The 25,144-nt window shown below is 54.3% G+C and overlaps 3 protein-coding genes across 9 annotated transcripts in view; all 3 read left to right on the top strand.

Annotated features, from left to right (window-relative positions):
• Positions 1-7,031, top strand: part of DBNDD2 (dysbindin domain containing 2) — a 7,925-nt gene extending 894 nt beyond the window's left edge. Inside the window, exons 1-4 of one of the 4 annotated variants that reach the window (XM_042049989.1) lie at positions 40-159; positions 4,926-5,081; positions 5,514-5,657; positions 6,439-7,031. In XM_042049989.1, the coding sequence (XP_041905923.1) occupies positions 117-159; positions 4,926-5,081; positions 5,514-5,657; positions 6,439-6,647 (552 nt within the window). In that variant the 5' untranslated portion in view covers positions 40-116 and the 3' untranslated portion in view covers positions 6,648-7,031. Of the gene's footprint in view, positions 1-39; positions 160-3,407; positions 3,608-3,641; positions 3,808-4,925; positions 5,082-5,513; positions 5,658-6,438 lie in introns of those variants that run through there. The other 3 variants (XM_042050011.1, XM_042050003.1, XM_042049995.1) reach the window with 3 other exon arrangements.
• Positions 7,032-8,981: 1,950 nt separating this feature from the next.
• PIGT (phosphatidylinositol glycan anchor biosynthesis class T) lies at positions 8,982-14,382 on the top strand. 2 transcript variants are annotated; one of them, XM_042049736.1, is made up of 12 exons: positions 8,982-9,177; positions 9,585-9,762; positions 10,588-10,715; positions 11,187-11,287; positions 11,443-11,529; positions 11,780-11,867; positions 11,942-12,039; positions 12,358-12,523; positions 12,607-12,807; positions 13,346-13,511; positions 13,619-13,702; positions 13,835-14,382. In XM_042049736.1, exons 1-12 carry the CDS (start codon positions 8,982-8,984, stop codon positions 14,085-14,087), a joined length of 1,746 nt encoding a protein of 581 aa, XP_041905670.1. In that variant the 3' UTR covers positions 14,088-14,382. The 2 variants fall into 2 exon arrangements, with proteins under 2 accessions (XP_041905670.1, XP_041905679.1); XM_042049745.1 differs by having other exon boundaries at positions 12,639-12,807; positions 13,245-13,511.
• Positions 14,383-17,126: 2,744 nt separating this feature from the next.
• On the top strand, positions 17,127-24,920 carry LOC121675090 (BLCAP apoptosis inducing factor). Of its 3 annotated transcripts, none has more exons than XM_042050118.1 (2): positions 17,127-17,319; positions 23,328-24,920. In XM_042050118.1, exon 2 carries the CDS (start codon positions 23,412-23,414, stop codon positions 23,673-23,675), a length of 264 nt encoding a protein of 87 aa, XP_041906052.1. In that variant the 5' UTR covers positions 17,127-17,319; positions 23,328-23,411; the 3' UTR covers positions 23,676-24,920. The 3 variants fall into 3 exon arrangements, with proteins under 3 accessions (XP_041906052.1, XP_041906031.1, XP_041906042.1); XM_042050097.1 differs by having other exon boundaries at positions 17,129-17,319; positions 23,323-24,920; XM_042050108.1 differs by lacking the exon at positions 17,127-17,319 and adding an exon at positions 18,575-18,599 and having other exon boundaries at positions 23,323-24,920.
• The last annotated feature ends 224 nt before the right edge of the window (positions 24,921-25,144 follow it).

Below are 25,144 nucleotides of genomic sequence, written 5' to 3' on the forward strand. Positions count from 1 at the left end.
TGCCGCGCCGAGCGCCGCCCCGCAGCGCGGCTTGGGAGAGCGGCGGCGGCGGGGGGGGGCCCGCACTGAGCCCCGTCCCCCCGCCCGGCCCGGCCCGGTCCGGTCGCAGCAGCCGCATGTCGGGCCCCGGGGCGCAGAGCCGCAGCCGGCGGCTGCCCGGTAAGTGCCGGTCGCGGGGGTGGGCTCGGCGGGATGGGAGCGGGGCACCGCACCGGGCGGGCGGGCAGGGCTGGGGTGCCATATCCCCTCCATTCTCCCCGCAGCGTCCACCTGATGCCCCTGGCAAAGCGGCTGTGCCCCACCTGCCGCCCCCGGAGCCTCCGGCCCCGGCCGCCCCCGAGCCCCCCGCTGCACCAACCTGCTGCCAGCCCCGCTGCCCGGCTGCTTGTAGGGCAGGGGCTGCCCGCGGAGCTCCGTGCCTGGGACGGGGATGCTCGGGGACCGGGGGGATTTGAGGGACACCTGCTTGGGAAGTGGCAGAGCTCGGGAACCTGTTGGGTGACGGGCTTGTTTTGAAGTGGCATCAGCAGCCCTGGGAGCCCCGTGGCTCCCGGAATGAGCGGATCCCCCCATACCCGCAGGGCTGAGGATGCTGAGCAGAGCAAACTCATTGGCGAGCGGCGGGGCGAGCGGCAGCCGGGGGACCGGGGCTTGTAGAGGAGCAGCCTGCCAGGGACCGTGCCCGGGTCGTGCCTGCCGTGCCCCGGGCACCGCGCTGCCCCGTTCTCGTGTTTCTCCTCGCATGAAAGGAAGCAGGGCCCCGCAAATAGCAGGGTCTTATGACACAGCCTCTGCCGGGGAAGGAGCTCCGGGCGGCAGGGAGGGATATTTTTAGTGCTGAGACGCAGGGGATTTGGAGATCGCTCGGAGGAGTGCAGGCGATGAAACCACGGCACACACAGGGGTTACGAGGTGCCATGTCCTCTCTCCCAATTCCCCCCCCGCTGCTTTTCCCAGCAAGCAGCCCTGCCAAAACCACTGCCTTTCTCGCACTCGCCTGGTGCATTTCCTCTCATCAGGACTACGGTTATTTTTTGCTGTGCTGCAACACGAGGTCAGACGTGCCGATGGAGAACTGTGCAGGGCATTAACACTCAGGCAGCCGGCGTCTGAGCATCCTATCTCTGCACGGCTTGACCCTGCGTGATTCTCTGGGGCACTGCCAGCTCTCCCCACCAGCCGCTTCTCCCAAGGCTGAAGGAGCTGAAAGCCCTTGGGAGTTATCCTTGTTCGGCAGGGGTTGTGCTGGGGCAGGGTGACAGGGAAAGGCTTGCCTTCTCTGCACAGCATCCCAGAAGATGCTGTGGCAGCTACGGAGCTGCATCGTCCCCCACCCATCTTCCTGCAGACTTTGGGGGGTGGGAAAGGTGCATCCTAGCAAGCTGGGAGCAGTGGGGCATACTGGGCTTCTCTGGAGGAGCAGAGTCAGGGGTTTGGGCTCCAGGAAGGCTCAGGGAGAAGTGCAAAAGCCAGCCTACTCCAGCTCTTTCATGCACCAGGGAACTGACCCATGCCTGGAGCAACCTCCCACTTAAACTCTGCTCACCTCCCCAGCACCTGCTGCTCCTTTCCACAGCCCATATTATTTTTCAGGACCTTCTTTAAATCCCTTGAAATCTCTGCAAGATATTGCAGAGCTGTGGCCTCAAGAAAAGGCCATTCCCATCCTCTCTTGGCCTTGTGCCTTCACTAACAATCCTTCTCCCAACTCAAACACACCCCTCCTATTTACCGGCACAGAGGGGGGTGTGCCGGGATCCCGTTGGCCATGAAGGATGAAAAGTGCATCCTCTCCCAGCAGAAAGGCAGCTGGGTCCGAGTACACTCAGCTGGTGCTCCCAGCACCCTCCAGCCCTGTCTGGCCCCTGCCCCATCCAAACTGCATCCCAGGAGCTGCTCCTCTTCCAGCCTGCTCTGGCGAAGGTGCGGGTGGGAGAGCTCACAGAGCTTTGCCTCTCAGCCAACCCTCCCACGCCTTTCCCCACCACAGCGTGGCCACGAGCCCACACAACGCGAGGGGTGGTGACTCCTCGGTGCGCCCTGGCAGGGCAGAGGGACCAGTGGGGTCATCATCCTCGCCCACAGCTCACCCACCCTGCGGGCATCTGCCTAGGAGCAGGTGAGAAGGAAATCCCTGCCCGCCCTTCCTGCGGGGGATCCTGCCCTGTCCTGCCCGCCAAAACTCTGCACCAGTGTTTGGCCCCAGTTCCTCTCCGAGCTGCGCTGGCGAATAAGCCGTGAGAGCCGGAAGGATCTGAAGGCAGCGGGGCGCTCGGAGCCGCCGCAGCCGCGCTGGGCGGTTCAGCCAGCGGGGCAGAGCCTGGCTCTGAATGCTGATCAGCCTCCAGCCCCTTGGCTGAGCGGGCTGTAGTAATAACCATGACAATAGTAATAAAAGCCAGGCCACCAGCAGGTACCGACAGATCCCCCACGGTGCACAGGGGCCGCATTGTGTGTGCGAACGTGTCCCGCGGTGGGAACATGCCAGCCGGATGAGACAATCTCCGCGACGGACAGCCACGGAGTGTGACCGGCCGTCACATGGGGAAGGGCCGCGGCAGGGAACGCCGCGCTCCTTTATTTCGCCGGCGAGGGTTGCCGGGGGGCAGCCACACTAGCAGGGCTGTTCGCTCGCCCTGGGCCCGGAAGAGCCCTGCGAGGGGGGAAGGCTCCATCCCCGACTCTCACCGCGGTCACGGGTCAGGCAGGGCCAAGCACAGCCCCAGCTGCTGTCTCGCTGCCGGCGTTCCTTACATAATGGGATCTCAGTGCTCGTGCCCAACTCCCCGACCAGAGCTCGAAAACAAGTTCATAAACACGTCCTGCTAATTTCTCCCTCAAGAAAAACCCTGGCGCCCACAGGAATGCTGCCACCAGCAGCCGTCATCGCTCTCCCCAAGCACACTTACTGCGAGTATCGGTCACGTGCCGGGGAGAGAGCATTTACAGCCCAGATCAGCCACATTCATGGCACACAGGACAGCGCCCAAGAGCATTTCGGTTCATTTTGTATTTGCACTGCAGGAGGATTTGGACAGTCTGCTCCTTACCTCCACACTGAGGTCCCTTTGGCAAGATGTCCCATGGAGAGCTGGTCTGCCACCCTGAATCCCGGAGCCAGCACAGCCTCTGCCCTGAGCCCAGCCTCCTTACAGCTGGAGCACCATGGGCTCTCCTCGGTGTGGTGAACTGCGGCAGTTTGCCATGGATTCAGCACAGCTGGGCCGGGGAGCACAGCTCTGCCTGGGACAGCCAGCTGCTAAAGGGAGACAGCTCCATAACTGGTGCCTTGATCACTCCCTTCTTGTCTCTGGCTTCATTCTGTTCTGCACACAGCACAGGGAGGCTGGAGATTTTGCTGTACCCCAGCAGCACCGGGCTGCAGCCACCTGCTGAGGCAGCTTTTCCGGGAGGAAAGGTTCACTGGCACCACCATGCTGGGCCCTGCACAACACACTGAGCCTCGGCACCAGAGCAGGCACCAGTGCTTTGGTCAGACATACCAAGGCAGAGACCCCTTCGGGCAGCCTGGATTGCTGCCCCAGGCAGTGCAGGAAGACGCTGAGCAGCCAGAAGAAGACCAGAGCCTTTTCCAAGGGAGTGTGTGGTGAGTCGCCCTGAGTCACGGTGCATTCCCACGTGGTGCTGCCAGCACAACCCAGCCCGCTGGGGCAGGCACCTGCAGATGATGGGGTTTCACTGAAGGATGCCCCAGAAACGGGATACAGAGAAGCCCTGGAAGAGCTCTCAGGAAGATGTGACATTGATCTCCACGACATCTCACCAGGCTCACCACCTTTCTCCTATGTGAGTCCTGTGCCACTCCATGCTGCTGACAGCCAGCTCCCCTGCTGTCCTTGCCCCTGCCCCTGCTCCTGCCAGACAGGGTGGGGATGCTGCTCCCTCTGTTCCCTCCTCCCCAGCCTGGAGGAGCAGAGGGTTTGGGCTGTGCTCAGGCAGAGCACAGGATGTTTGTTTGGTTTCCTTGGTTATTACACCGCCTGCTCCAATAATCACATTTTCCTTGTGCCGGTTGGGCCAAGTGCAGCAGAAAGGAAATGTGGAATGGCTGAGGTCAAACACCAGCCTGGGAACAGCTGGGGCCACCAACCACAGCCTCTCTGTGCCACTTGGGTCCTTGCTATTTTGGGTACCCAGCCCAAAAGCGAGTTACCAAGAGCAGAGATACAGCAACAAGCTCCTTCAACAACAGCCCAAGGGCTCCCATCGCTTCCTCCCGTGAGCTGGGGACAGAGGCACCGGCGGTGAACTGCGTGAGGAATTACAGGAATGAAAATGTTTGTGCAGGCAGAAGCCAAGCTGGCTGTGAGCGGGGATGTGAGTGGGAGCCTGCGAGCATGGGTGCGGCTGCATTTATAGTGACGGTGGTGGCGGGGGTGTGCACAGGCAGTGCTGTGCACAGGCAGTGCTGTGCACGGGCAGGGGTGACAGGGTTGCCAGTTCCTTTTATTCCTTGTGCATTCTTCAGCCCAGAAAGCCTGGAGCACTAAGGCCAGCTCTTGACCCTGTGAGTTCCCCTGCTCGTTAGCATTCACAGACAGCCCTCTGTTTGGTAGCAGGGAAACTGAAACTTGAACGTGTGCAAACTGCTGCTGATCTCACACCAGCTCCCTTTCCCCCTTGACAATTCCCTTCAGCTGTTGTGAGCAGAGTGTATGAGCTCCCCATTCCCGGCTGCCCTGCACCTCAGGGGTGGAATCTGAGGCTCCAGCACAGCAAGTGCTGGTGACGCTGCTGTTCTGGTGTGTAACATCTATCCATGGTGACTAAATCAATGTGTGCTGGTAAAGCAGAGCAGAAGGGAACCACCAACCATCCAGCACAACCATGAAATGTGAGCTGGGACAGGCAGAAGGGCTCAGACAGCCCTGCCTAGTCCAACTCTCTTCACCTTTACTCCCCAGCTGACATGGAGCAGGCCCAGCGGAACCTGGATGCAGAGCAAATGCAGCAGCAGCAGCTGAAACTACGGGACCGGCAGAAGTTCTTTGAGGAGGTTTTCCAGCATGATGTGGATTTCTTCTTCCCAATGTCTCACCTGCAGATAGAGCACCGGAGACGTACGTGCTGTGGGCACCAGCATGGGGCTGGGGGTGTTTCAGGGGACAATGACACAGGGGGTAGGGATTGGTGGGACATCCCCAGTTTAAACAGGACGTGCATGCCCTGCACCAAGATGGGACAACACTGGCTGCGTGTGGGTGTGCTGTGGATTACTCACACCCCTTAACCGAAGGCACTGTACCCAGGCTGGCGCCCTGTAGAGTCTGACTTCGGGCAGGCTGCATTTTGGAGCAGGGACAAGGACTGCAGTGACACAGCAGGGGTTTCCAGAGGAAACATGATTTTCCTGGGGACCTCTTACCAGCAAGTAGAATTCAGTTCCTTGTGGCAAGGCTGGTCTCCCTCCTCAGGGTCCTGCCTGCACAGGGCTGATGGTGCCCTTTGCCTGGCACTATCACTCACCGTTTCACTGGCCTCTGTCTCTGCAGCCCCCTTAGGCAGCATTTCCTCCATGGAGGTGAATGTGGACATGCTGGAGCAGATGGACGTGCTGGACCTGTCAGACCAGGACACTGTGGATGTGTTTCTGGGCTGTGGGACAGAGGAGAGCAGCATTGTTGGGTCCCTGCCAGGTATGTGCAGTCCCAAACCCTTTGTGGGCCAGGCTGGAAGCCCTTCCTGCCCCCCATGCCCACACTGACTCATTCCTCAGCCCCGGCCACCCTGTGGGCAGATCCACACCCCCCCCAAAGGCAGACACTGGGGCTCAGTCTGTGAGGTTGGAGGGACCTCATACTGGGCTGTTCCACATCAGTATCCACCTCCACAGCCCACACATACAGACCCCTGTAAATACCTTATGCTGCAGAAGACAGAAGAGCCCAGGCACCTCCCAGAGTCTGTGGGTCAAATTCCCTTATCCTGAAGCTTCTCTGGAGCAGCCAGTGCCTTGTCACAACTCCTAAGGTTCCCACCATGCTGCAGAGCTCATTGTGCTGAGCAGGAAGGCTGCAGAACCTCTCCACCTCCCAGCTAGACCCCAGGGACCTGGGCTGGGGTCTTCAGGGAAACCATGGGGTGCCAGCACATTCCTCCCTACTCACACACTGTAATGAGGTCAAACCAAAAGTCTCCTCGCCTGCTGCAGCCAACAGCCTCACACAACGTGGCTCTGAGCTGTGTTTCAGGCAAGATGGAAGAGGCTCCACTGCCAAAAACGGGGAAGGAATGTGCAGCAACTGGCCTGAGCCAAGCCGGGGGTGTGAGGTGGGGAATGGCTGCAGCAGCCACATGGGGAGCAGTCAGGAATGCATAGCTCACTGAGGAATTAGTCTTGCAGGGGCTATCCATGAAGCTTAGGCAGCAATAAACCTCCAAAAGCCTTTTTCGTTGTCATACTGCTCTCTTCTCCAGGGGCAGATGCCAGCCAGTGCCCAGAGGAGATCACCCTGCAAGTGCCCAAGGCAGCCGAGAGCAAGTCTCGCATTTCCTCCACGTCCTCCGCCTCCACGGATTTGAACAGCCTGGACACCAGCGAGGAGGGGGCCGAGACCCCTGTGGTGCAGTCGGATGAGGAGGACCTGCAGGAGGACAGTCCCAAAGAGCAGGTGGTGAGAAGCTAGCAGCCAGCTTTGCCCTGCTCCCAGCCTCCTCTGTACGGACTTGTCAGCCCAGAAGAAGGAAAGCTGCTGGTGCTCAGTAAACCCCATCCTGGACTGCTGCCCTGCCAGTGGGGAGAGATGGTTTTCCTCTCCTCTCCCTCCACGTGTTCTTCTGGCAGCCAAAGGAGAAGGATAGGGGTATTGTAAGCTCCCAAAATTAACTCTTCAGGCTTTGCTGCTAACACTCCCTGCTTCACCCCCTCCAATATGCTCAGCATCCCACAGCCCCACCATTCCCAGAAAGCCATCCCTTAGGATCCCAGTTCCCCCTGCCCTACTGACAAAGGTTCTGTCCAGACAAGCACTTAATGATGGCACAGAGAGAAATAACACTGATCTAACCAAGCAGTGGGTGTGTGTGTCATTGGGAGAAAACAGCATGGGGGATGAGGGTTCAGAGTGGATTGCAGGACAGAGAGCAGTGCAAAGCCAGTGTGCTCATTGTGCCATGCAGGAGCAAATGAAACCTCCTGTTGCACAGGCTGGGGATGGTTCCTGCACCCAGGGCAGGAGCAGACAGCACAGACCTTGGCAGAGAAGGGCTGGTGGTACAGCAGGTCACGATGCTGGGCAACTCGGGCTCTGCCTCCAGGATGGAGAGAGCCACACAGATGCAGCTGGCCTGAGCAGGCCTGGGGTGCTCCTGATCTGGAACCACCAGCCATGAGCACACTGGGGACTTCCCACGCAAATGGGCTGAGCAGAGAACACCAGCAGCTGCTCCCCCAGTGCTGCTCCACAGGAGTGAAGTACCACCTCACAGCCCATTGTGCTTGGTCCCTGCAGGCCAGGCCAAGAGGAGTTGGGCACAAAGCTGGCCACAGGCCCCTTGCCAGTATCAGCACTTGCAGGCCACCAAAGCACTGTCCCTGCTCCTGCCTCAGCACAACCGTGGTCACGACAGGGAAAGGAGCCTGGGAGATAAGCAACAGAAGCCAGGGAATGCTCCTCATCCTGGCTGCTTCCCAGGGGGTGTTGAGACATTACTGCACTGCTCCTGTGTCAGCCAACACTTTGTGGGACCAGCTGGAGTGCCCCATATCCAAGCGCAGCATAAATATATTGCATGTGCTGCCTGAAGATGGGAAATTGATCAAGAAGAGAAAAAAGGGCCAGGCTCCGTGACTTTTCAGATCGTAGCACAGGGACTTCCCTAACTAGGTACAGGGTAATTAATAGCTCTGGGTGGATGTTTTTACCTTTAATTTGGCTGATCACTTCCAAAATGCACCTAAACCTTTATTACCTACCAGTATCCTGTTGCAAGGAGTTGCCCAGTGTAAAAAAAAAACAAACCCAACAATATTATGTAAATATGCCCTTTTGTTTTTTTATGGGCATGCTGACTTTCTGGTTTTATGTGATGCCATTAATTAGCAACACGGGAAAAAGAGATATAAAGTAACTGTATTCTTTACAAATACTGAATCACATCAGTTCCAAGTTAATGTTGCATGACTACCTTAGCTCTGAGCAAGTAAGTGGGTAATCAACAAGTCACAGCAGCCGGTAAGTGACAACCACACGACGTGATAATTTTTATGCTTATTTCCTGCTGGAGCAAATCATCACCATTCTCAAATCATCACCGGGAGAATAGGAGATGGTGTGAGCTCCATCGGACCGTCACCGCCGGCGCTGCCTTGCTGTGGCTGCCGTTCCCTTCCCCGCGGGGCGGCCTCGGGCCGGAGGATGCTGGAAGCGGGGCGCTCCCGGATGGCTCTGCACCCGGAGGTAGACGCTGCCCTCCGGAAAGGAGACAAGGAGCGAGGGAGAGCCGTCAGCCGCGGGAAGAGCTGGAAGAGAGATCACTTCCCTTGCTAAGATGGGAAGTCACCCGGGGACAGACCACAGTCCTCGCAGCATCCTCGGGCACAGCCAAGCCCTGCTGGGAACCACCCAAGCTGCGGCCGCGCCAGGGCTTCCCCTGCAGCACCAATTTCAAAGTGGTGGCAGGGAGCCCTCGGGGAGCAGCTTAGCCCCCTCTCAAACCGCCAGAGCAGGCCCCGATGATCCCTGTGGGTCCCTTCCAACGCAGAATACTCTGCGGAGAATACTGTGCGGTTCTGTGAAAGCGGTGGCGCTCGCTGCTGGGCTCGGAGCACGCGTAGGCACAGCCAGGCTGGCGCGTCACCCCGCGCAGGCTCCAGGCCCGCTCCGTTCAGCAGCTCCCGGTCCCAGGCCGGGACAGCCCCGCGGCCCGGCCGAGGGAGCGTCTCCATGGCACCCCCGGAAGCGGCGCCATTGGCGGCGCGGGCGGAAGCGGAAGCGGCGCGGGGCGGGGCGGGTGGCGGGATGGCGGCGGCGGCGGCGCTGCTGCTGCTGCTGCTGCTGGTGGCGGCGGGGCCCGGGCCCGGGCGGGCGGGCACGGGGCGGGAGCGGCGGGACGCGCTGCGGGAGGAGCTGCTGCTGAGCCCGCTGCCCACCGGCGACGTGGCCGCCACCTTCCAGTTCCGCACGCGCTGGGACGCGGACCTGCAGCGGGGCGCAGGTAGGGCGGGCCCGGCCGGGGCGGACCGCGCCGCTATTGGCTGGTCTGGGGGCGGACCGCGCCGCTATTGGCTGGTCTGGGGGCGGACCTGGCTGTTATTGGCTGGGGCGCGGCGCAGGGGCGGGGCTATCGCGACGTGATGTTTGCATCGAGCGATGACGTCAGCGGTGCGAGTGACGTCAGAGGCGGGGTGAGGAGCAGGGACAGCGCAGAGCGGGGCTGTGGGGACAGAGGGTTGCGGTGACATCACACGAGAGGGCTCGGGGCCGTGATGCAAGCGGGCTGTGTGTGATGGTGCAAGCAGAGGCAGTGTCGGGGTGGGTGGTGTCATGTTTGGGCAGGCCCTGGTGCGATGTCAGGGGAAGGGATCAGGGGATGAGATGGGCAGGGACTAACGCTGCCCACAGTCTCTCACTACAGGCTCTTCCCAAAGGCACTGGGGCGGCTGGTGGCAGCGCTGGGCGTGAGGGAGCTCCACCTCGCCCTTACCCAGGGCTTCTGGCGCACCCGGTACTGGGGGCAGCCGCCCCTCCAGGCACCCGCCGGCGCTGAGCTCTGGGTTTGGTTCCAGCCCACAGTCACCGAGTAGGTACCCCAGCCATGGATCTGTCCCTCTGGGTCTCCTCTGTGGCCTCTGCTCCCAGGAGCTGTTGCTCTTCTCTCATGAGGCAGCCACAGTGTGTGAGCGGGCCTCCTGGTTTGCAAAATGTCTGCTGGAAAGAAGAGCCCAGGAGTAGCTCTAAAAAACACAGAACATATCCCCATCTGTTCACAGGACAGGATGTGGTGCTGAGGGCAAAACCTTGTTCACTAAAGGACCAAGTAATTCCCTTGTGGGCATCTGTGATGACAAACCCCTTGCTACACTAATACAGCAGGACTATATCTTGACCTCTCATCCATGACTCACATCCTTTGACTCCCATCCAGTACCTGTCACCATCTCCCTTAGCACACCACCCCTGTTCAAGCTGCAGCAGCCCTGTGAGGACTCAGAGAGCTCTCTCCTCCCTAGAAGTGTCCCATTCCTTGTCTGCTGGTCAGGTCAGCCTTTGGAGCTGCACCAAGGCATTGCTTCAAGTCTCAGAGCCCCTTCCCCATTCACACACGTCACCTCCTGCATGCTCCGTGCTCCCCTGGCCTCTCTCCTCACATACCAGCTGTGCCCACTGCCATGTCCCTTGGCTGTGTGATGCCTGTGTGTCCCTGCTGTCCCCAAAATCTAACGTGTTAAAATAAAATACCAAGAGAGCTGGGGAGTGCAAGCCCAGCAGCCTCTCTGCCCACTCCATGCAGCTCCTGTAATCCAATGTGGTCACCCCACTGTATTTACTAAATATTACTGACTTAATGCTTGTTGTTCCAGGGATTTGAGCTGCTGAGTAATTTCTGCTATCTGTTCTCACACAGTGTTGACAAAGCCTGGAAAGAACTGAGTAACATCCTTTCAGGAATATTCTGTGCTTCTCTCAACTTCATTGACTCGACCAACACAGTGATTCCAACAGCATCCTTCAAACCCCTGGGCTTAGCCAACGGTGAGCCTGGCTGTGCCCTATCACTCTTGCCTCTCAGTTTAGTTCTGCCCCATGCCACTGCCAAGATTCCAGGTGCAGGTCTTGCAACAAGTCTGGGTCTGGGTGTGTGCAACAGGGTCCATTAACCTCCTCCTGGAAGCATTTCCTTTCCCCACACAAGGCTTAGGTCTGAACAGAGGAAACCCACAAGTAGTACATGGCAGATACTCCCAGGCCCTTACCTGTCTCTCTGAAAAGTATTTTATGTAACAGTGAGAACTAAAGGATTTAAGGCACTCAAGAAAAAACTGCTACAATATATCCTTACCTATTGTTTCCAATCACTCTGAACAGAGTGGGATCTACTTCTGATGGAGGTCCTGGCATTTCAGGCATACTGAGAGGGTGATGGGCTGTGGGGTGGAACAGATCTGCTGCTGTCCTCACACCTGTAGCAGTACCAGGCTGCTGACCCTCCCTGTCCCTGCCCAGGGACAGATCACCATCTCCTGCGTTACGCGGTCCTGCCCCGGGAAGTCGTCTGCACAGAGAACCTCACCCCTTGGAAGAAGTTGCTGCCATGTGGCTCAAAGGTACAGACAAGTCCTGCTGCCTAATTGGGCCACTCCTGATGGACCTGGGCTCCCAACAGCAATCCAGGAGCATGCACTGGGAAGTTCCAGTGGGGCCTTTCTCTTGGGAGCAGAGGACAGGGGCAGGGGCTGAGTTTCTCCTTTGCTTCCTGCAGGCTGGGCTCGCTGTGCTGCTGAAGGCCGAGCGCTTGTTCCACAGCAGCTACCACTCACAGGCAGTGCACATCCGCCCCGTCTGCAGGGTGAGTGCTGGGCTCAGCTCCCTCCCTGAACACCCCAAGAGAAAATCCAAAGCCACCTTGTCACATTGCAAGGAATCACACTGGTTTGCCCAGCTACCCTGTGGTGGGTTCACTGTATCTAACAGCTGTCATCCTGCTTCTCTGGTCACCCCCATGGGAATCTTGCAATCCTGGTGGAGTTCCAGCTCCATCCTGGTGTCCTGCCCCTCCAGAAGGTGTGATCAGAGCTGCTTGTCTCTTTCTTGTCTAGGATGCCTCCTGTCTGGCAGTGTCCTGGGAGCTCAGACAGACCCTCACTGTGGTCTTTGACTTCTTTTCCAGTGGCCAAGGAAAGAAAGGTAAGCTTGATAGCTGTGCTCGAGTGCTTTCAGTCTGCAGCACTTGACCTGCTACCTAACCTTCCTTCTCACAGACTGGTCCCTCTTTAAGATGTTCTCTCGCACGCTGACTGACTCGTGTCCTCTGGCATCGCAGAGCAAAGTCTACGTTGACATTTCCCCTAAGAACAAGGTAAGCTCATGGGCCAGAGAGCATGCCCTCCTCCCTCAGTTCAGCCACTTCATGTGGCTCTGAAACATCCTCTCCTCCCTAGAAGTGTCCAGGGCATAGAAGGGCATGGCCTGGCCCCTGGAAACCTTCCAGGGCTGATGAAGGGAGGTGATTTCCTTGCTCTGAGCAGGGCTGAGGGGATGAGCCTGGTGGTGTTAGCAAGAGCACGGAGCTGGCTGTTGGGTGGGAAAGCTCAGGGCCACCTGGAGGGACTTTGCCCAGTGCTGCAGTTTCTTCAAGGGGCACTTTTTCCTTTCATGGTCCATTTGCTTTCCTCAGGAAAAGGAGCTACTGGAAGTGTCCCCCCCTCCAACATCTGTGCATGAAGTTATTGTCCAGGGAGACAAGAAAACCTATGCTGTCTATGACCTGCTGAGCCCCTCGCTCTTCAACACATCTCGCAGCCTCAATGTGCAGCTGAAGTGGAAGCGGCCCCAAGACAGCTGTGAGTGAGCAGAACTTCATCTGCACCACTGGCCAAGGCTCCAGGGCTGAAAATCACCCCACTCCTGTCCTTCTCTTCCACAGCAGAAATGCCCATTCCCACACTCCATGCTCAGCGTTACGTGGGGGGGTACGGGCTGCAGACCGGGGAGATTTGCACCCTCATCTACAACACTCACCCCTACCGGGCCTTCCCCGTGATCCTGCTGGAGACTGTGCCCTGGTACCTGCGGCTCTACGTGCACACCCTGACTATCACCACCAAGGGGAAGGAAAACAAGCCAAGTAAGTAAATCCTCCAAGGAGCACACGCCACCCGCTTCCCTTGGCATGAGTGGCACATTCCAAAGATGGTTTAGTCCCTCCCTCAGGCCCCAGTGATCCCTGGGAAACTGGATTGTGAAACAAAACATCTTGGGATGTTTTCCTAGCCTCAAGTTCAGTGAGGCCAGCAGATGAGACCATTTAAGTTTGTTTTATTTATAAGAGGCACATGGATGGTGTTTGGTAATCCAACAAGGGTCTAAACCAAGGTGATTTAATTTTTGTAGCACAGGAAGCTCAATTTAAAACTGATGCCTGGGTTTTATTTTGCATTTATACCTTTCCTTATGAACACCTGAATTTCATGGGTCAGTAGCTTTAAAAACCAGCTAAATTTAGCTTTAACACATGCTTTTTGCTATGGCTACATCTTCACTTGCCCAGAAAACCTCTCTCAGGACAGTGGAAGCAGGAGCACCCACCTCATGGGAGATGTCCAGGCAATGCGAGACTGGACAAGGCCCCTGTGGTGCCATTGCCAACATCTCTTTGGGGTTAGGTTACATCCACTACCAGCCAGCCCAGGACCGGAGACGGCCTCACCTCTTGGAAATGCTGATCCAGCTGCCAGCTAACTCCGTCACCAAGATCACAATCCAGTTTGAGAGGGCCTTATTGAAGTGGACAGAGTACCCGCCTGACCCCAATCACGGCTTTTATGTCGGGTAGTGACATTCCTCAGCTCCTCATCCCTTTCTGGGCCTTGCTGCCCAGGTCTCTGGGGAGGTCTTTGCTGTCAGGACTGACACTGGTGTGTTCTTTGTGCCCTTAGTTCATCTGTGCTCAGTGCCCTGGTTCCCAGTGTCACTGCGATGAAGGACATGGATGTGGAGCAGAGCCCTCTCTTCACCTCGCTGTGAGTGTGCTTGTGCTGGGAGCAGGGCTGTGCCACAGCCTGAGGGCTGTGGCTGCTCTCATCCTGTCTGGTGAGCACAAAGCAATGGGTCCTGTGCAGGCTGACCCCCCCTTTCCTTCTTCCACTCTCCAGGTTTCCTTCCTCTGATGGCTCCAGCTATTTTGTGCGTCTGTACACGGAGCCACTGCTGGTGAACCTGCCAACACCAGACTTCAGCATGCCCTATAACGTCATCTGCCTCACCTGCACCGTGGTGGCCGTGTGCTACGGCTCCTTCTACAACCTGCTGACCAGAACGTTCCACGTGGAGGAGCCAAGCCGGGGCGGGCTGGCCAAGCGGCTGGCCAACGTCATCCGAAAATTCAGAGGGGTACCCCCACTCTGAGAGGAACCAGGGCAGCCAGCACTGCCTGCAGAGCTCTGTGGGGAGACTCGGGGAGCAGAGCACTGCTGCCTCTTGTCTTGCTGGAAGCAGCTTGTTCTGTTTTGCTGCCTGGGCCTCTCTTTGGGATCCAAAAAGCTGAGACATCACTTCCATTGCTAGGATGGGGAATGGCTCTAAGCCCATTGACTACTGAACTGCACTGCTATGGGATTGGGAAAATTAAAAGACTTCTGTTTGGGAGAGGTGTAACTTACATGCTGGGAATGGTGCTGGAAGTACACTTGAGTGTTTTTTATGTTTGTGCTGCTTCTGTTTGGTTTTACTTTCTCAGCCCCAAAGGCAGAGTTGACACTCTAAGACTGTGAGCTGCCAAGTGTGTAGCACACTGCCTGATCAGCTGGGATTTGATGCAGGCAGGACCAGGCAAGGGGATTTGATCTGCAGCAAAGAGGGATTTATCTGCTCTGACATCTCACCTTTCACAATTGCCACATTTCACAGATGTGTCCTGTCACATTGGCCACATTTAAGCCAGTTTGCAAATTAATTGTTGGCCACAGTGTACGTCTGTCCCCTTAGCAATGGCAAGGCTTTATTTTCTTTCGCAGGAAAAAGCTTCTCTTGCTCACAAGTTCTATTTGCAGCATTTTGAAACCCCTCCACCTGCTCACCCTTCTGCCACAGCACAAGATCCTCCTCTGCACCCATGATGTCCCCAGAGGTTTGGGGAGCCTTGGCTCAGCAGACTCTGAGTGCTGAGCTGCAGCCAGCCCTAGGTTGGGAATGCAGGAACACCAGTACCACTGTGCTCCTCAGTTATTTTCTCAAAATACAAATTACCACCTTCTGGTTCACACAGAGCAGCGGGAGGTCAGTGGTGGTGCTGCTTGGCCTCTGACAGTGCTGCTTTCAGGGGTATGCCCTTTCCATCTCAGATGTGGCTTTTGTGATTGGAACAGACACTGCTTACAACCAGCTAAACAAAGCACAGGGAAATCTTTGGAAGAAATATCTCCCAGAACCAAAGCAGAGCACAGCCAGCGGTCATTTAAAAGCTGCTTGAACAGAAAGACCATAAAAACCCCGTGGCCTCCTGTGCTGCACAGAACAATCTGTTCCCACTAGCCTGGGATTACCTTTCTCTTCCCTGCCAGAGATGCTCTTTACTCTGCAGCTCCTTACAGATCCACTCCACTGGATGGCTCCATGCAGCCTGCAGAGCCTGCTGAAATAGGAGTTTTGGATGATCCCTCTCTGTTCCTGCTTGCTGGAAAAGGTGCTACGGGGCTGGGAGCTCACGCTGCTTCCAGCTACAGCTCTGCCAGCCAGGCTTCAAGTGCAAAATGGAATTTCTTTATAGAAAGCTGGAACTACAACCAAAACCCAAGCGAGCATGCAGCTCTCACAGCAGGGCAGGAGTCTTAGGCATGAGGGTCCACATTGCAGTTTGCAAAAGGATTTGGGGAGCTCAAGTTGTTTCAGGCTGGATCCAGTATAAATCCTGCAGACTGCAAGCAGCAGCATGTGCTGGAGCAGCTCGGAGCAGCCCAGTTCCCTGGGTGAAGCCTGCTTGCTGCTGGTGTTAGGTGGGATCCTGAAAGACCCCTGAGTGGTCATGGAGTGCCACGGGAATCATCAGCCAGCACCTACCATCAGAGCTGGCATCAGCCAAAGGCTTTAGGGCCATTCCCATGCAGTGCCATAAAACAGGAATTTTAAACACCCCATAAAGAGGTGAGCCCAGAATAACGGCAGAGCAGAGGGAAACTATTCCGGGCTGGAATCACGCCTGCCAGGCCATTGGGAGAGCAGGTCTTATCATACCCATCAAATGCACGGGCCAGCCAAGTGGAAAACTCTGTGGGAAATGTGGGTGGCCCTGCAACTGTGGCTGGGTGGGTTTGAAATGGCTGTGAAAATGCCAAATCTTGGTATTTGGGGTTGGTTTTGTTTTTCCTGGACTGTTTTTCATCTTTCCCTTAGGCTCCCTTGGGGTACCCAGTACAGGAGAGACATGGAGCTCCCAGAGGTGAGTCCAGTGGAGGGCTGTGAAGATAATGGACTGGGGCATCTCTCTTACAAGAAAAAGCTGAGGGAGCTGGGGCTGTTTAGGCTGGATGAGAGACGACTGAGATGGGACCTTATAAAAGCCTGTGAGCAGCTGCAGGGAGGGTGTTCTGAGAATGGAGCCAGGCTCTCCTGGGTGGTGCTGAACAATGGCATGAGCTAACAGGAACTGAAACACTGGAAGTTCCACCTGAACATGACAACTTTACTGCGTGGGTGACTGGAACAGGCTGCCCACTGAGGTCCTTCCCTGGAGATATTCCCATGCCCCCTGGACACAATCCAGAGCACTGTGCTCGAGGGTACCCAGCGGAGCAGGGGGGTGGCTGGATGGCCTGAAGTGTTCCCTGCCAGCCTTGCTGTCCTCCGTGGCTCTGTGAAGCAGCACAGGGTGCAATGGAACGTGTGAACACAATTGTATAATAACCACAGAATATTCTGAGTTGGAAGGGACCCTCCAGGATCCCCAAGTCCAGCTCCTCACCCTGCACAGGGCACCCCCAGAATCCCACCCTGTGCCTGAGAGCGTTGTTCAAACGCTTCTTGAACTCAGACAGGATCACTGCTGTGACCACTGCCCACGGGAGCCTGTTCCAGTGCCCAACCACCCTCTGGGTGAAAATCCTGTTTCTGATCTCCAGCCTAACCCTCCCCTGACACAACTTCAGGCCATTCCTCGCACCCTGTCACTGGTCATGACAGTGAAGAGATCGGAGCTGCCCCTCGTGAGGAAGCTGTAAGCAGCGATGAGCTCTCCCCCTCAGCCTCCTCTTCTCCAGGCTGAACAGACCAAGTACGGCTCATTACAAGAATAAACACAGAAATCTTTTCACAAAACAAGAATACGGCCAAGGCCGCCTCCCAGAGCCGCCCGCGGAAGCGCCGCCCGTGCCGTGCGCAGGCGCAGCGCCCCCCGCGCATGCGCAGCACCCGCCCCGCTCCGCTCCGCGCCGCGCGGGGCTGCCCGGAGCCGCCTGACGGAGCCGCCGCTCCCCGCGCCCCCGGTCCCGCCGCCGCAGCAGCAGCGCACCGGGGCCGGGAGCACTCCCGGGGACAGCCGGGCGGCCGCGTGGAGCCTGCGGGGCGTCCCCCGGCTCCCGGGCGGCCTCTCCCTCCCTCCTCGGGGCGGCCCCGGGATGGCGGCGTGAGGCGGCGGCACGGCGCGGTGAGTACGGGCCGGGGAGCGGCGGGGGCCCAGCCGGCGGGCTGGTGGAGCGGGGGGGGACCCTGCGAGCTTCGGGGGTTCGGGGGGAAAAGGGGGGGAAGGTTTCTCCGCTGCGGGGGAGCCGCGCGCTCGCAGCCCTGCGTGCGCCGGGATGGAAAAGGCTTCAGCCGACCCTGAGCTCGGCGAGGTCGGTGCCGGCATGGAAATAACAGCACTGTGTGTGCCCTCCCCTCCTCTCCTTCTGCTCTCTCTCACGAACCTCTCGTAGCGCTCTTCAGCGCCTTCTGAAAGGAAACCCGGGCCCGTTTCTCCCCAGGGCAGCGCAACGCTCTGAGACAAGCTTTTGTCCAGGCAGCTGGACTGGGATGGGCCGCGTGGGTCCCTTCCAACCTGTATTCTGAGATAGTCTGTGAATACAGTGCTCTGCAGTGCTGTTGTGCCCAGCCAGGCACCCTCCCCGAGCCCCCATACATGCTTTGAGCCAGCTACAAAGTGAGTTCACAAGCTGTTCCGTCATACGAACATTGCTCACGATATCCCAAACACGCAAGTGCAAGAGGAGAGGAAAAACAAGCTCTTAAAAGCAGTCCACAACATGCTGAACTCTCCCATACTTCCTTGGTACTGAAACATTTCAATGGACCTTGCGAGTACTGTTCTAGTGCAGTAACCTTTGTCTTTCCAAACTATAGGTCATAACTCCTCATAGCTGCCAAAACAGCATTTTTGCCTCTCTTAACCTGAGATGCAGAAAACATCTTTATCAGGCTGTATTTGGACCTCTGAAGCCCGGTGAAGGCACAAAAGGTAGAGAAGAGGTCCAAATTAAAACTTCTTTTCTCAGGGAACTTGGAATGGGCCTGGAAGTTGTGATCTTTGGCAGTTAAAGGCTGAAGATGGGAATCAGGACCTCTGAACATGAATTAATTAGTACAAATGAAATCAGTAATACTTCAGGTGACAACTGTGACTACTGACATCTCTTCCCATTACAGAGCTGGCTGACTTAAGCTTCTGCTCCTCTGACTCCTGATGATTTCCAGGCCCATTCCAAGTTCTCTGAAAAAAACAGTTAGTTTTAGTTTGGATCTCTCCTCTGCCTTCCTGCTCACAGGTGGAGGAGGATTCACCCTGGTGCTGTGAGGGCACTGCAGTCCAGATGGAGTGGGCACTGCCTCTGGAGAAAAGCTAACCCACTCCCCATCAGTAATGAAGCTCAGAGAGCAGCTTTGGAAGTGGTGAAAAGAGTGGCTCAACAGAGAGCCTCCACTTTTCACCAGGTGAGTTGCTTTGGCATGTGTCTACCTTGAGAAATCAGAACACTAACCCCGAGGCTTGGTTAGTCAAGGATTTGTTGCTCTTTTTGGAAACTGCTGTGATTACACTGCGCCATTTCTGAGTCTACATCAAGTGTCCAAGGCATGATCCAAGACTAGGATAAGATCTTTGCCAAAAACTGTAGACTCACTCTTTCCAGCTGAGTCATACCAGCAGATAAAGCTTTTAAAAAAATTGAAATAATAGTGGCAGGGCTAAAAAAAAAACCCTGGAGAAGTTAACCCCTGCTGCAAATAGGTCTTAAACTTTGAGCAGTTACGGTTCTTGGGTTTACGACAGAGTGTTGGCATCTGGGAATCTGGTCTGCTGTTGCTTTTCTTAGCTGAACTCTTCAAACTTGTCACTTGATAGTTCTTCACCTCTCTTTTTGTCCCAGTGTTTGGATGTTGTGTCTTTTTCAGCAGCTGTTTTGGATGCTGTGTGATATTTGAGTTGGTTTTGAACACAGGCGGGCAGTATGAGGCACTGCCCACACACATCAGTTAATAGTTGTGACAGGGTTTTTGATTCAAACAATTTTAAGCAAACAGGTCAGCATTGTAGGTAAGAAACAAATCCCTGAGGCTTACTCTTCAGTTTATGTGCCCTGGATAACTGGAGAGACTTTTATCTAACCAGTGTGGCTTTACATCATAAGCAGAGACTTCAGCTTTTGGGAAAGGGGGAGAATGGCACCAGCACACCCCAGTAAAAAGGTTACTCAGTGTTTTATTGCAGACCTTTCAGCTGTCAGCCTTGGGAGACTCTTTCTGTAGCATCTGCTGGGGGAGTTCTGTGTGGACAGCACTGGCTTAAAGGCTGCCTTAGCAAGGTCTGAACAAGCTTACCCTTGAAGTGCTTAGGGAAAGCTGGCTGATTATTCTCCCCTTCCAGGGTAAATGACTTAAAGAATTCAAACATTCTTGAGAAAGGTACAGACTTGGTATTGGCATACTGATGTGTCAAACCAATGGTGTAGGAACACCTCTGGCTGTGTTAATTGCTGAGTTAGTTTGTAGAATATGAAGGAACAGCTTCCTTGAAGGAACAGCTCCTCAGATGGATTTATTCCAAAAGGTGACTGACCCATTGCAAAGCAGTGCACTGTGCTACTCACTCTAGACGTGTCATAATTGAAGTTTTGCTCCTGCCTGGAAAAGGTGTGCTGCTGTCTTTACACTGGAATTCCAAAATCCTCCCCACAAACATACATGAGTAGGACCTGAATATTTTTGGGAGGGAAGATGACAGCAGGAAAGGCTGGGAATGCAGTGGAAGCCAGCTAATAAGCATGTGGAAAAGTATTGGTGCTTGCTTACTAACGAGGTGTGCAGGGAACCTCCCCTGGCTGTTCCTCTGCCTGCAGGAACTGGCAGGAGGAGGCTCTGGCAGCACGTGGAGATCAGAGCCATCTGCTGCTGAGGGGTCTGAAGTGAGTTCAAGTGGCTCCACGAGCTGTGGAGGGGCGAAAGGAGGCAGTGGAAAGGAGCCATCAGGTAAACACAAGTGCCCACCAAACCAGATGACATGAGGAACAGCACAGGAGCAGGTCTGAGGATAGCAGGACACTGGGGTGGCAGAGGCAAGAGGTGAGTCAGGCAGGGGAGAACAAGAGCAACTGGATAAGGGAAAGCAGGATGCAATTGTGAAACCAGTTCTGTTGGGTGACAGGTAGTTATTTGCTCTGGAACATGGTAATCTTTGGCTTGCATTGTGAGGAGGGGACAAAGACGACGAGGTAGGAATCTTTAATTTGCACGTTTCACCTTGCTTGAGAAATCAGGCAAAACTGAATACTGTTGTGGCTTCCAGTAAGGATCTGCCTGTTCTGGGCACAAAGGAGAATGTTCCTTGCTCACTAAAGAGTTGATAGCAGGAGGTGCTGTTTCTCTTTGATCAATAGAGTGGAAAGAAAACTCAGTCTCATTGCCAGCTGTACAAATAATCTCTAGTGAAGAGCACGTATCTTACTAGTGGAAAGTCCCTCAAGGGAGATAGAGCTGTAGAAGCCTTCAGTAGTAGGTACTTGATCTAGGACCAGCTGTGGGATACAGCAAAGGGTCCTCAGCCTTTAACTGGTGGGTGGTGAAGGGGCACGTGAAATTACAAGCAAACTGACTACAGAGAGCAACTGTGTGAACGTCTGCATTTATCAGAAATCCAAGAGGTTTGCAGGTTGAAGGGCATTGACATTGAAACTTCATAGGAAAAATAACTACCATTAAATGGTTCTTTATTCTGCGGAGTGGTTGCATTGATTGCTACAAACAACTGGCTCTTGCAGGAAATACTAATATTTAAAAATGACTAGTTCTGAGATGGCTTTGTGTTTGGAGGAAGTGCTCAAGTAAAGTTTAGATGCTTAAAATCAACTCAGTGTTTAGACTGTTACTGTTAAGAGCATTGTAGGAGCGAGGAGTTCAGACGAAGTACAAAGTGTAGCTACAACACAAATTATAATTATTTTCTAACTGTAGTCAGTTGTGAAGTTTGGGCTAAAGGCTCAATAGTGATACATGACCCTATTAAAGCTGAGAGATTTGTGACATTAGTTCTGAAAAATTCTAGTGCTTTGTTTCAGCCTTGTGCTACTTAACAGACACATTCTTTACCCATTTCCTTGCTCTAGAGACAGAAAACCCAAAGCAAAGTAGGCACTTAAAACTAAAGTTTCAAGAACAGGTGACACAAATTGCCACAGAAGTCAAGCTGATGCAACTTAGGGCTGGATCTAGCAAAAACGTGACATGATGTTTAGGCAGTGATTTTTAATACTCAGTGTTTGGAGCACTTGTGAGAAAACAATTACAGGAAACTTCAAGAAAGGAACATTTCAGGAGGATTAAGGCAGCTGCAGATCATCAATTTAGTACAGTTTTGCTGCATTCAATGCAATCTGAACTAAAAAGTTGGATATGGTGTTTAATTACTTTCCTGTTCAAATATTTGTTATTAGATCTTTTTCTCTCCATTCTCCCCCTTGGAAAAAAGTTCTCCAATACTTCTGTGGTATTGTTTACTCCAGAAACATCTGAGCAATTCACAAAGGCAAGCAGACAGCATGTTTTGTTATGAAATGAGTAATAGCTAATTCCAGTTTATAGATGCGGGAAGAGGCTTGGGACTAGACTTGCCCTTAAAGATGCAAGTGAGTGACCTGCCTAAAACAGGACTAACACTGGGAGCTTCATTCCTGTGACTTGGCTTTATCTGTATTTCAGCATAATATAACTTTTTCCTTACTCTTTGGCTACTGAGCTGCAGCTTAGTTTTACTAAGTGAACTCCAGCTGCCCTCTCTGCTGGAGAACACTCCCTTGCAGGAGCTTTAGCGCAGTGTACTTTCCCCAAATAATGTTTGTGCTGGTGGAGATCTTGGCCTGCATTTTCTTGTTAACATTAAAGTAAAATAGATCGTGCTGCTCAGGATGGCAGCATTTCCTGCAGCTGACAGCAGAGCCCATTGTACCTGTGAAACAAGTCTGACCTTAGTGTTCTTTCGGAAGAGAACCTCGTGTGGTTTTCTCTTGGCTTTTCCCTGCAATCCCTCGTTCTCCCTCCCTTTGCCAGGAAATCCCTTCTCCTGCCAACAGGAGCCAGTGGAATGTGCTGTTTGTTTACATTCTCACTCCTTCATCCTACTAACCTTCCCACCCCCCAGTTGTAATCCTAACAGGCTCGCCTGAGCCCTTCATCCTTTTCTGAGGGAGCACTGCTCCATTGAGTAATTCCAGATACAAGGATTGCTGCAAGGAGCTGTTCCCACCAGATTCTTCTTAGTGGGGGTGAGGCTTTTACTGTTTTTAAAGCTATTTGAAATTCTTGAAGGTGTTTGTAGTGCTTCAAAGGAAAAAACAAAACCACACAGTGTCATTGAGGTGGTTGCTAAAGGTAGAAGCAGGTTTTCTGGACTTGTAGTGTGCTACCATCCCTGCTTAGGAAAGCCCTTAAAGCTCAGTTTCTAGAGGGTTTTATAATAATCCAAGTGAGGAAATCCTGTGTTTACAGCACTTACGGAAATTGCCATTTTGAGCCTGTCCCCCCCTTTGATCTATTCACATACTTTGTCTTATCTGACTTCAACTGCTTGGCAAGGATTATAAATCCTTAAGCAGAGACTGTCCTCCCCTTTGTTTTGCAGCCTGGACACTGCCAGGGCTTTCCTGGGTAGCTTGATGTGTGGCTGGTCTAGTACTGTCCTGCTGGAAGACTTTATTGTTTGTGTGCAAAACAATTCCTTACAGTAATGCTTCCTTAACACTTCTCTGTAGCACCAAATAATTATTGCCCTTCAATTGCATTTCTTTATATCATCACTCAAGCCTTTGGACTGTCTCAGATCAATGTGTGTAGGGAAGGCTGTGGCAGCTTGTTTTCCTTTCCATTTTCCCCTCTCCCTTTCTGTTCCTGTATTATGCTAAAAGGCTCTCACTTGTTAGCCTGGATAAAGGCCTGAGGAGCAGAGCACACAGGATACACTTCTACACCAGCATTAGCTGATCCTGTCCCCAGCTGAGTGGTTCAGAAAGCAAGAAGCTTTCCACCAGCTCCAAGACACACCAGAATTTAGTACTGGCAGTTCAACCATCGGCATATGATGCTTGGGAGTAAATGAAGCTTTAAAAGAATGTCAGTTGATTTTCTCCCTGCATTTCTCTGACAGTTTGACATTTTCCCCTCCCTGCAGAGCAGCCTGCCCTCGGGAGAAGTTGCTGGAACCCCCTTCTGGAGCACATCTGACTGCTACTGCCACGAGGCCCCAGCCAGCCAGCCACAATGTACTGCCTTCAGTGGTTGCTACCTGTCCTGCTCATACCCAAGCCCCTCAACCCAGCACTGTGGTTCAGTCACTCAATGTTCATGGGATTCTACCTGCTCAGTTTTCTCCTGGAACGGAAACCTTGCACAATTTGTGCCTTGGTCTTCCTGGCAGCTCTATTCCTCATCTGCTACAGCTGCTGGGGGAACTGCTTCTTGTATCACTGCACAGGATCCCAGTTGCCGGAATCAGCTCATGATCCCAACATAGTGGGCACCTAGAGAATCATAATCTTCCAGTCTGCTGAGGGCTCTTGTTTTGCTTTTAAAAAGGGGGTGGGGCTGGGGAGGAGGGGGGTGTTGGGTATGGGACTGGAGTAAGGACAGCCTGTTTCCTGTAACTGCGTGGACTAGAGTGGCAAATTCTTCCCACTCTGCCTGTGAAATTCGACTCGTTTACTGTGTGAACTCTGGCAGCACCACCTGCTTTTTTAGAAGCAGAAGTCTTTTTTTTTTTTCTTTCCCGTATCACCGGGAACAGACACCAGCCCTCTCAACTGAGAACTGCAGGAAGCCTGAGCCTGCAGCCCCTGCCCAGCTGAGAGTGCTGCAGTTGTGTGTCACTTGTCTGCATTAGGCCATGGTGGTCTAACTCAGGGCTCTTGGCCCACTGGTCCTGCTTGAATAGCTACAAGATTTTCTCAGTCTCTCTTTGTGGGGAGCCAGCCTTCCCACCTTGCTGATCAAGGGCAAGTGCAACAGCTCACAAATGGACTTGGCCAAAAGCTGCTGGAGCCAGAGGCAGTTGAGTCATCTCCTCCTGCTCAGCCTGCCAAAGAGATGTGTGCACTGCTGAAGTGCTTTCTGAACTCCGAATGCTCCAAGATCCCAGCCTGAAAGCCTCAGTTACGCTGCTGCTTTTATAAAGCCTCACAGGAGACTGTCTCTTCTCCTCCATGTCCTGGGTTTACCAAGGTGTTGACAGTTGGGATAAAGAATTGGCATGCTGCAAGACACAGGGTTTTGGAAGCCAGTGTGAACTTCACCCTACAAAACTCATGCTAGCCTGAGAGGCTGGGTGTAGGCAGGGCAGGAGAGGACCCTGAGGTGGAGGCATGGCTTGAAGCAGTAAATGCTTCAGCCATTTTCAGAGATAATGGTTTTGGGCCCGAGGTGACAGAAGGTGCTGGTGCTACTGACTAGCAAAAAAATGCCTGGTTGTCTCCAGCTTCCCTGGCAGAAGGATGTCAAGAATCCAAGGTGGTGGTGCGTCAGGCCTACAGCCTGGGGCAGAGGTTGGTTTGTGAGAAGCCTTAGAGGTTGACATAAAACACTTATCTCTAAACTTTGAAGGTTTCCCTCCCCTTTGCCATCTGTTTGTCTTTCCTTCAGTCTCCTGGTGGACAGCAGCAGAAGTGGCTGTTGCTGTCCTGAGGCAGTTCAAGCTATGAGGTTGTGAAACTTCCAGAGTATTGTTTGTTCATTGCACAGCTGTTCAAAATGTTTAATAAAGCTTTATAAACTTTGGTCTATGGCCTCCTGCCCAGCATGATGCATTGGCTGCTCATTGTGGATGCCTTAGCCCAGCAATCACGTGTCTCTGCATTGTTCTGTTCCTAGCACAGCAACCCCAAACAGTCTCCAGCAAGAGGCAGAGCCTGTTTGCTCTGTAGCTTCCAGTACTGACTCCTCTTGACTGTTTAACCTGACGGTGGGCAGACAGGGAGCCAGACTGGCAATTCCTAAACAGC

Source organism: Corvus kubaryi, unplaced genomic scaffold, assembly GCF_017639235.1.
Source record: "Corvus kubaryi isolate FWS band 111438036 unplaced genomic scaffold, C.kubaryi_AGA036_p1.0 134, whole genome shotgun sequence".
Classification (NCBI taxonomy): Eukaryota; Metazoa; Chordata; class Aves; order Passeriformes; family Corvidae; genus Corvus; species Corvus kubaryi.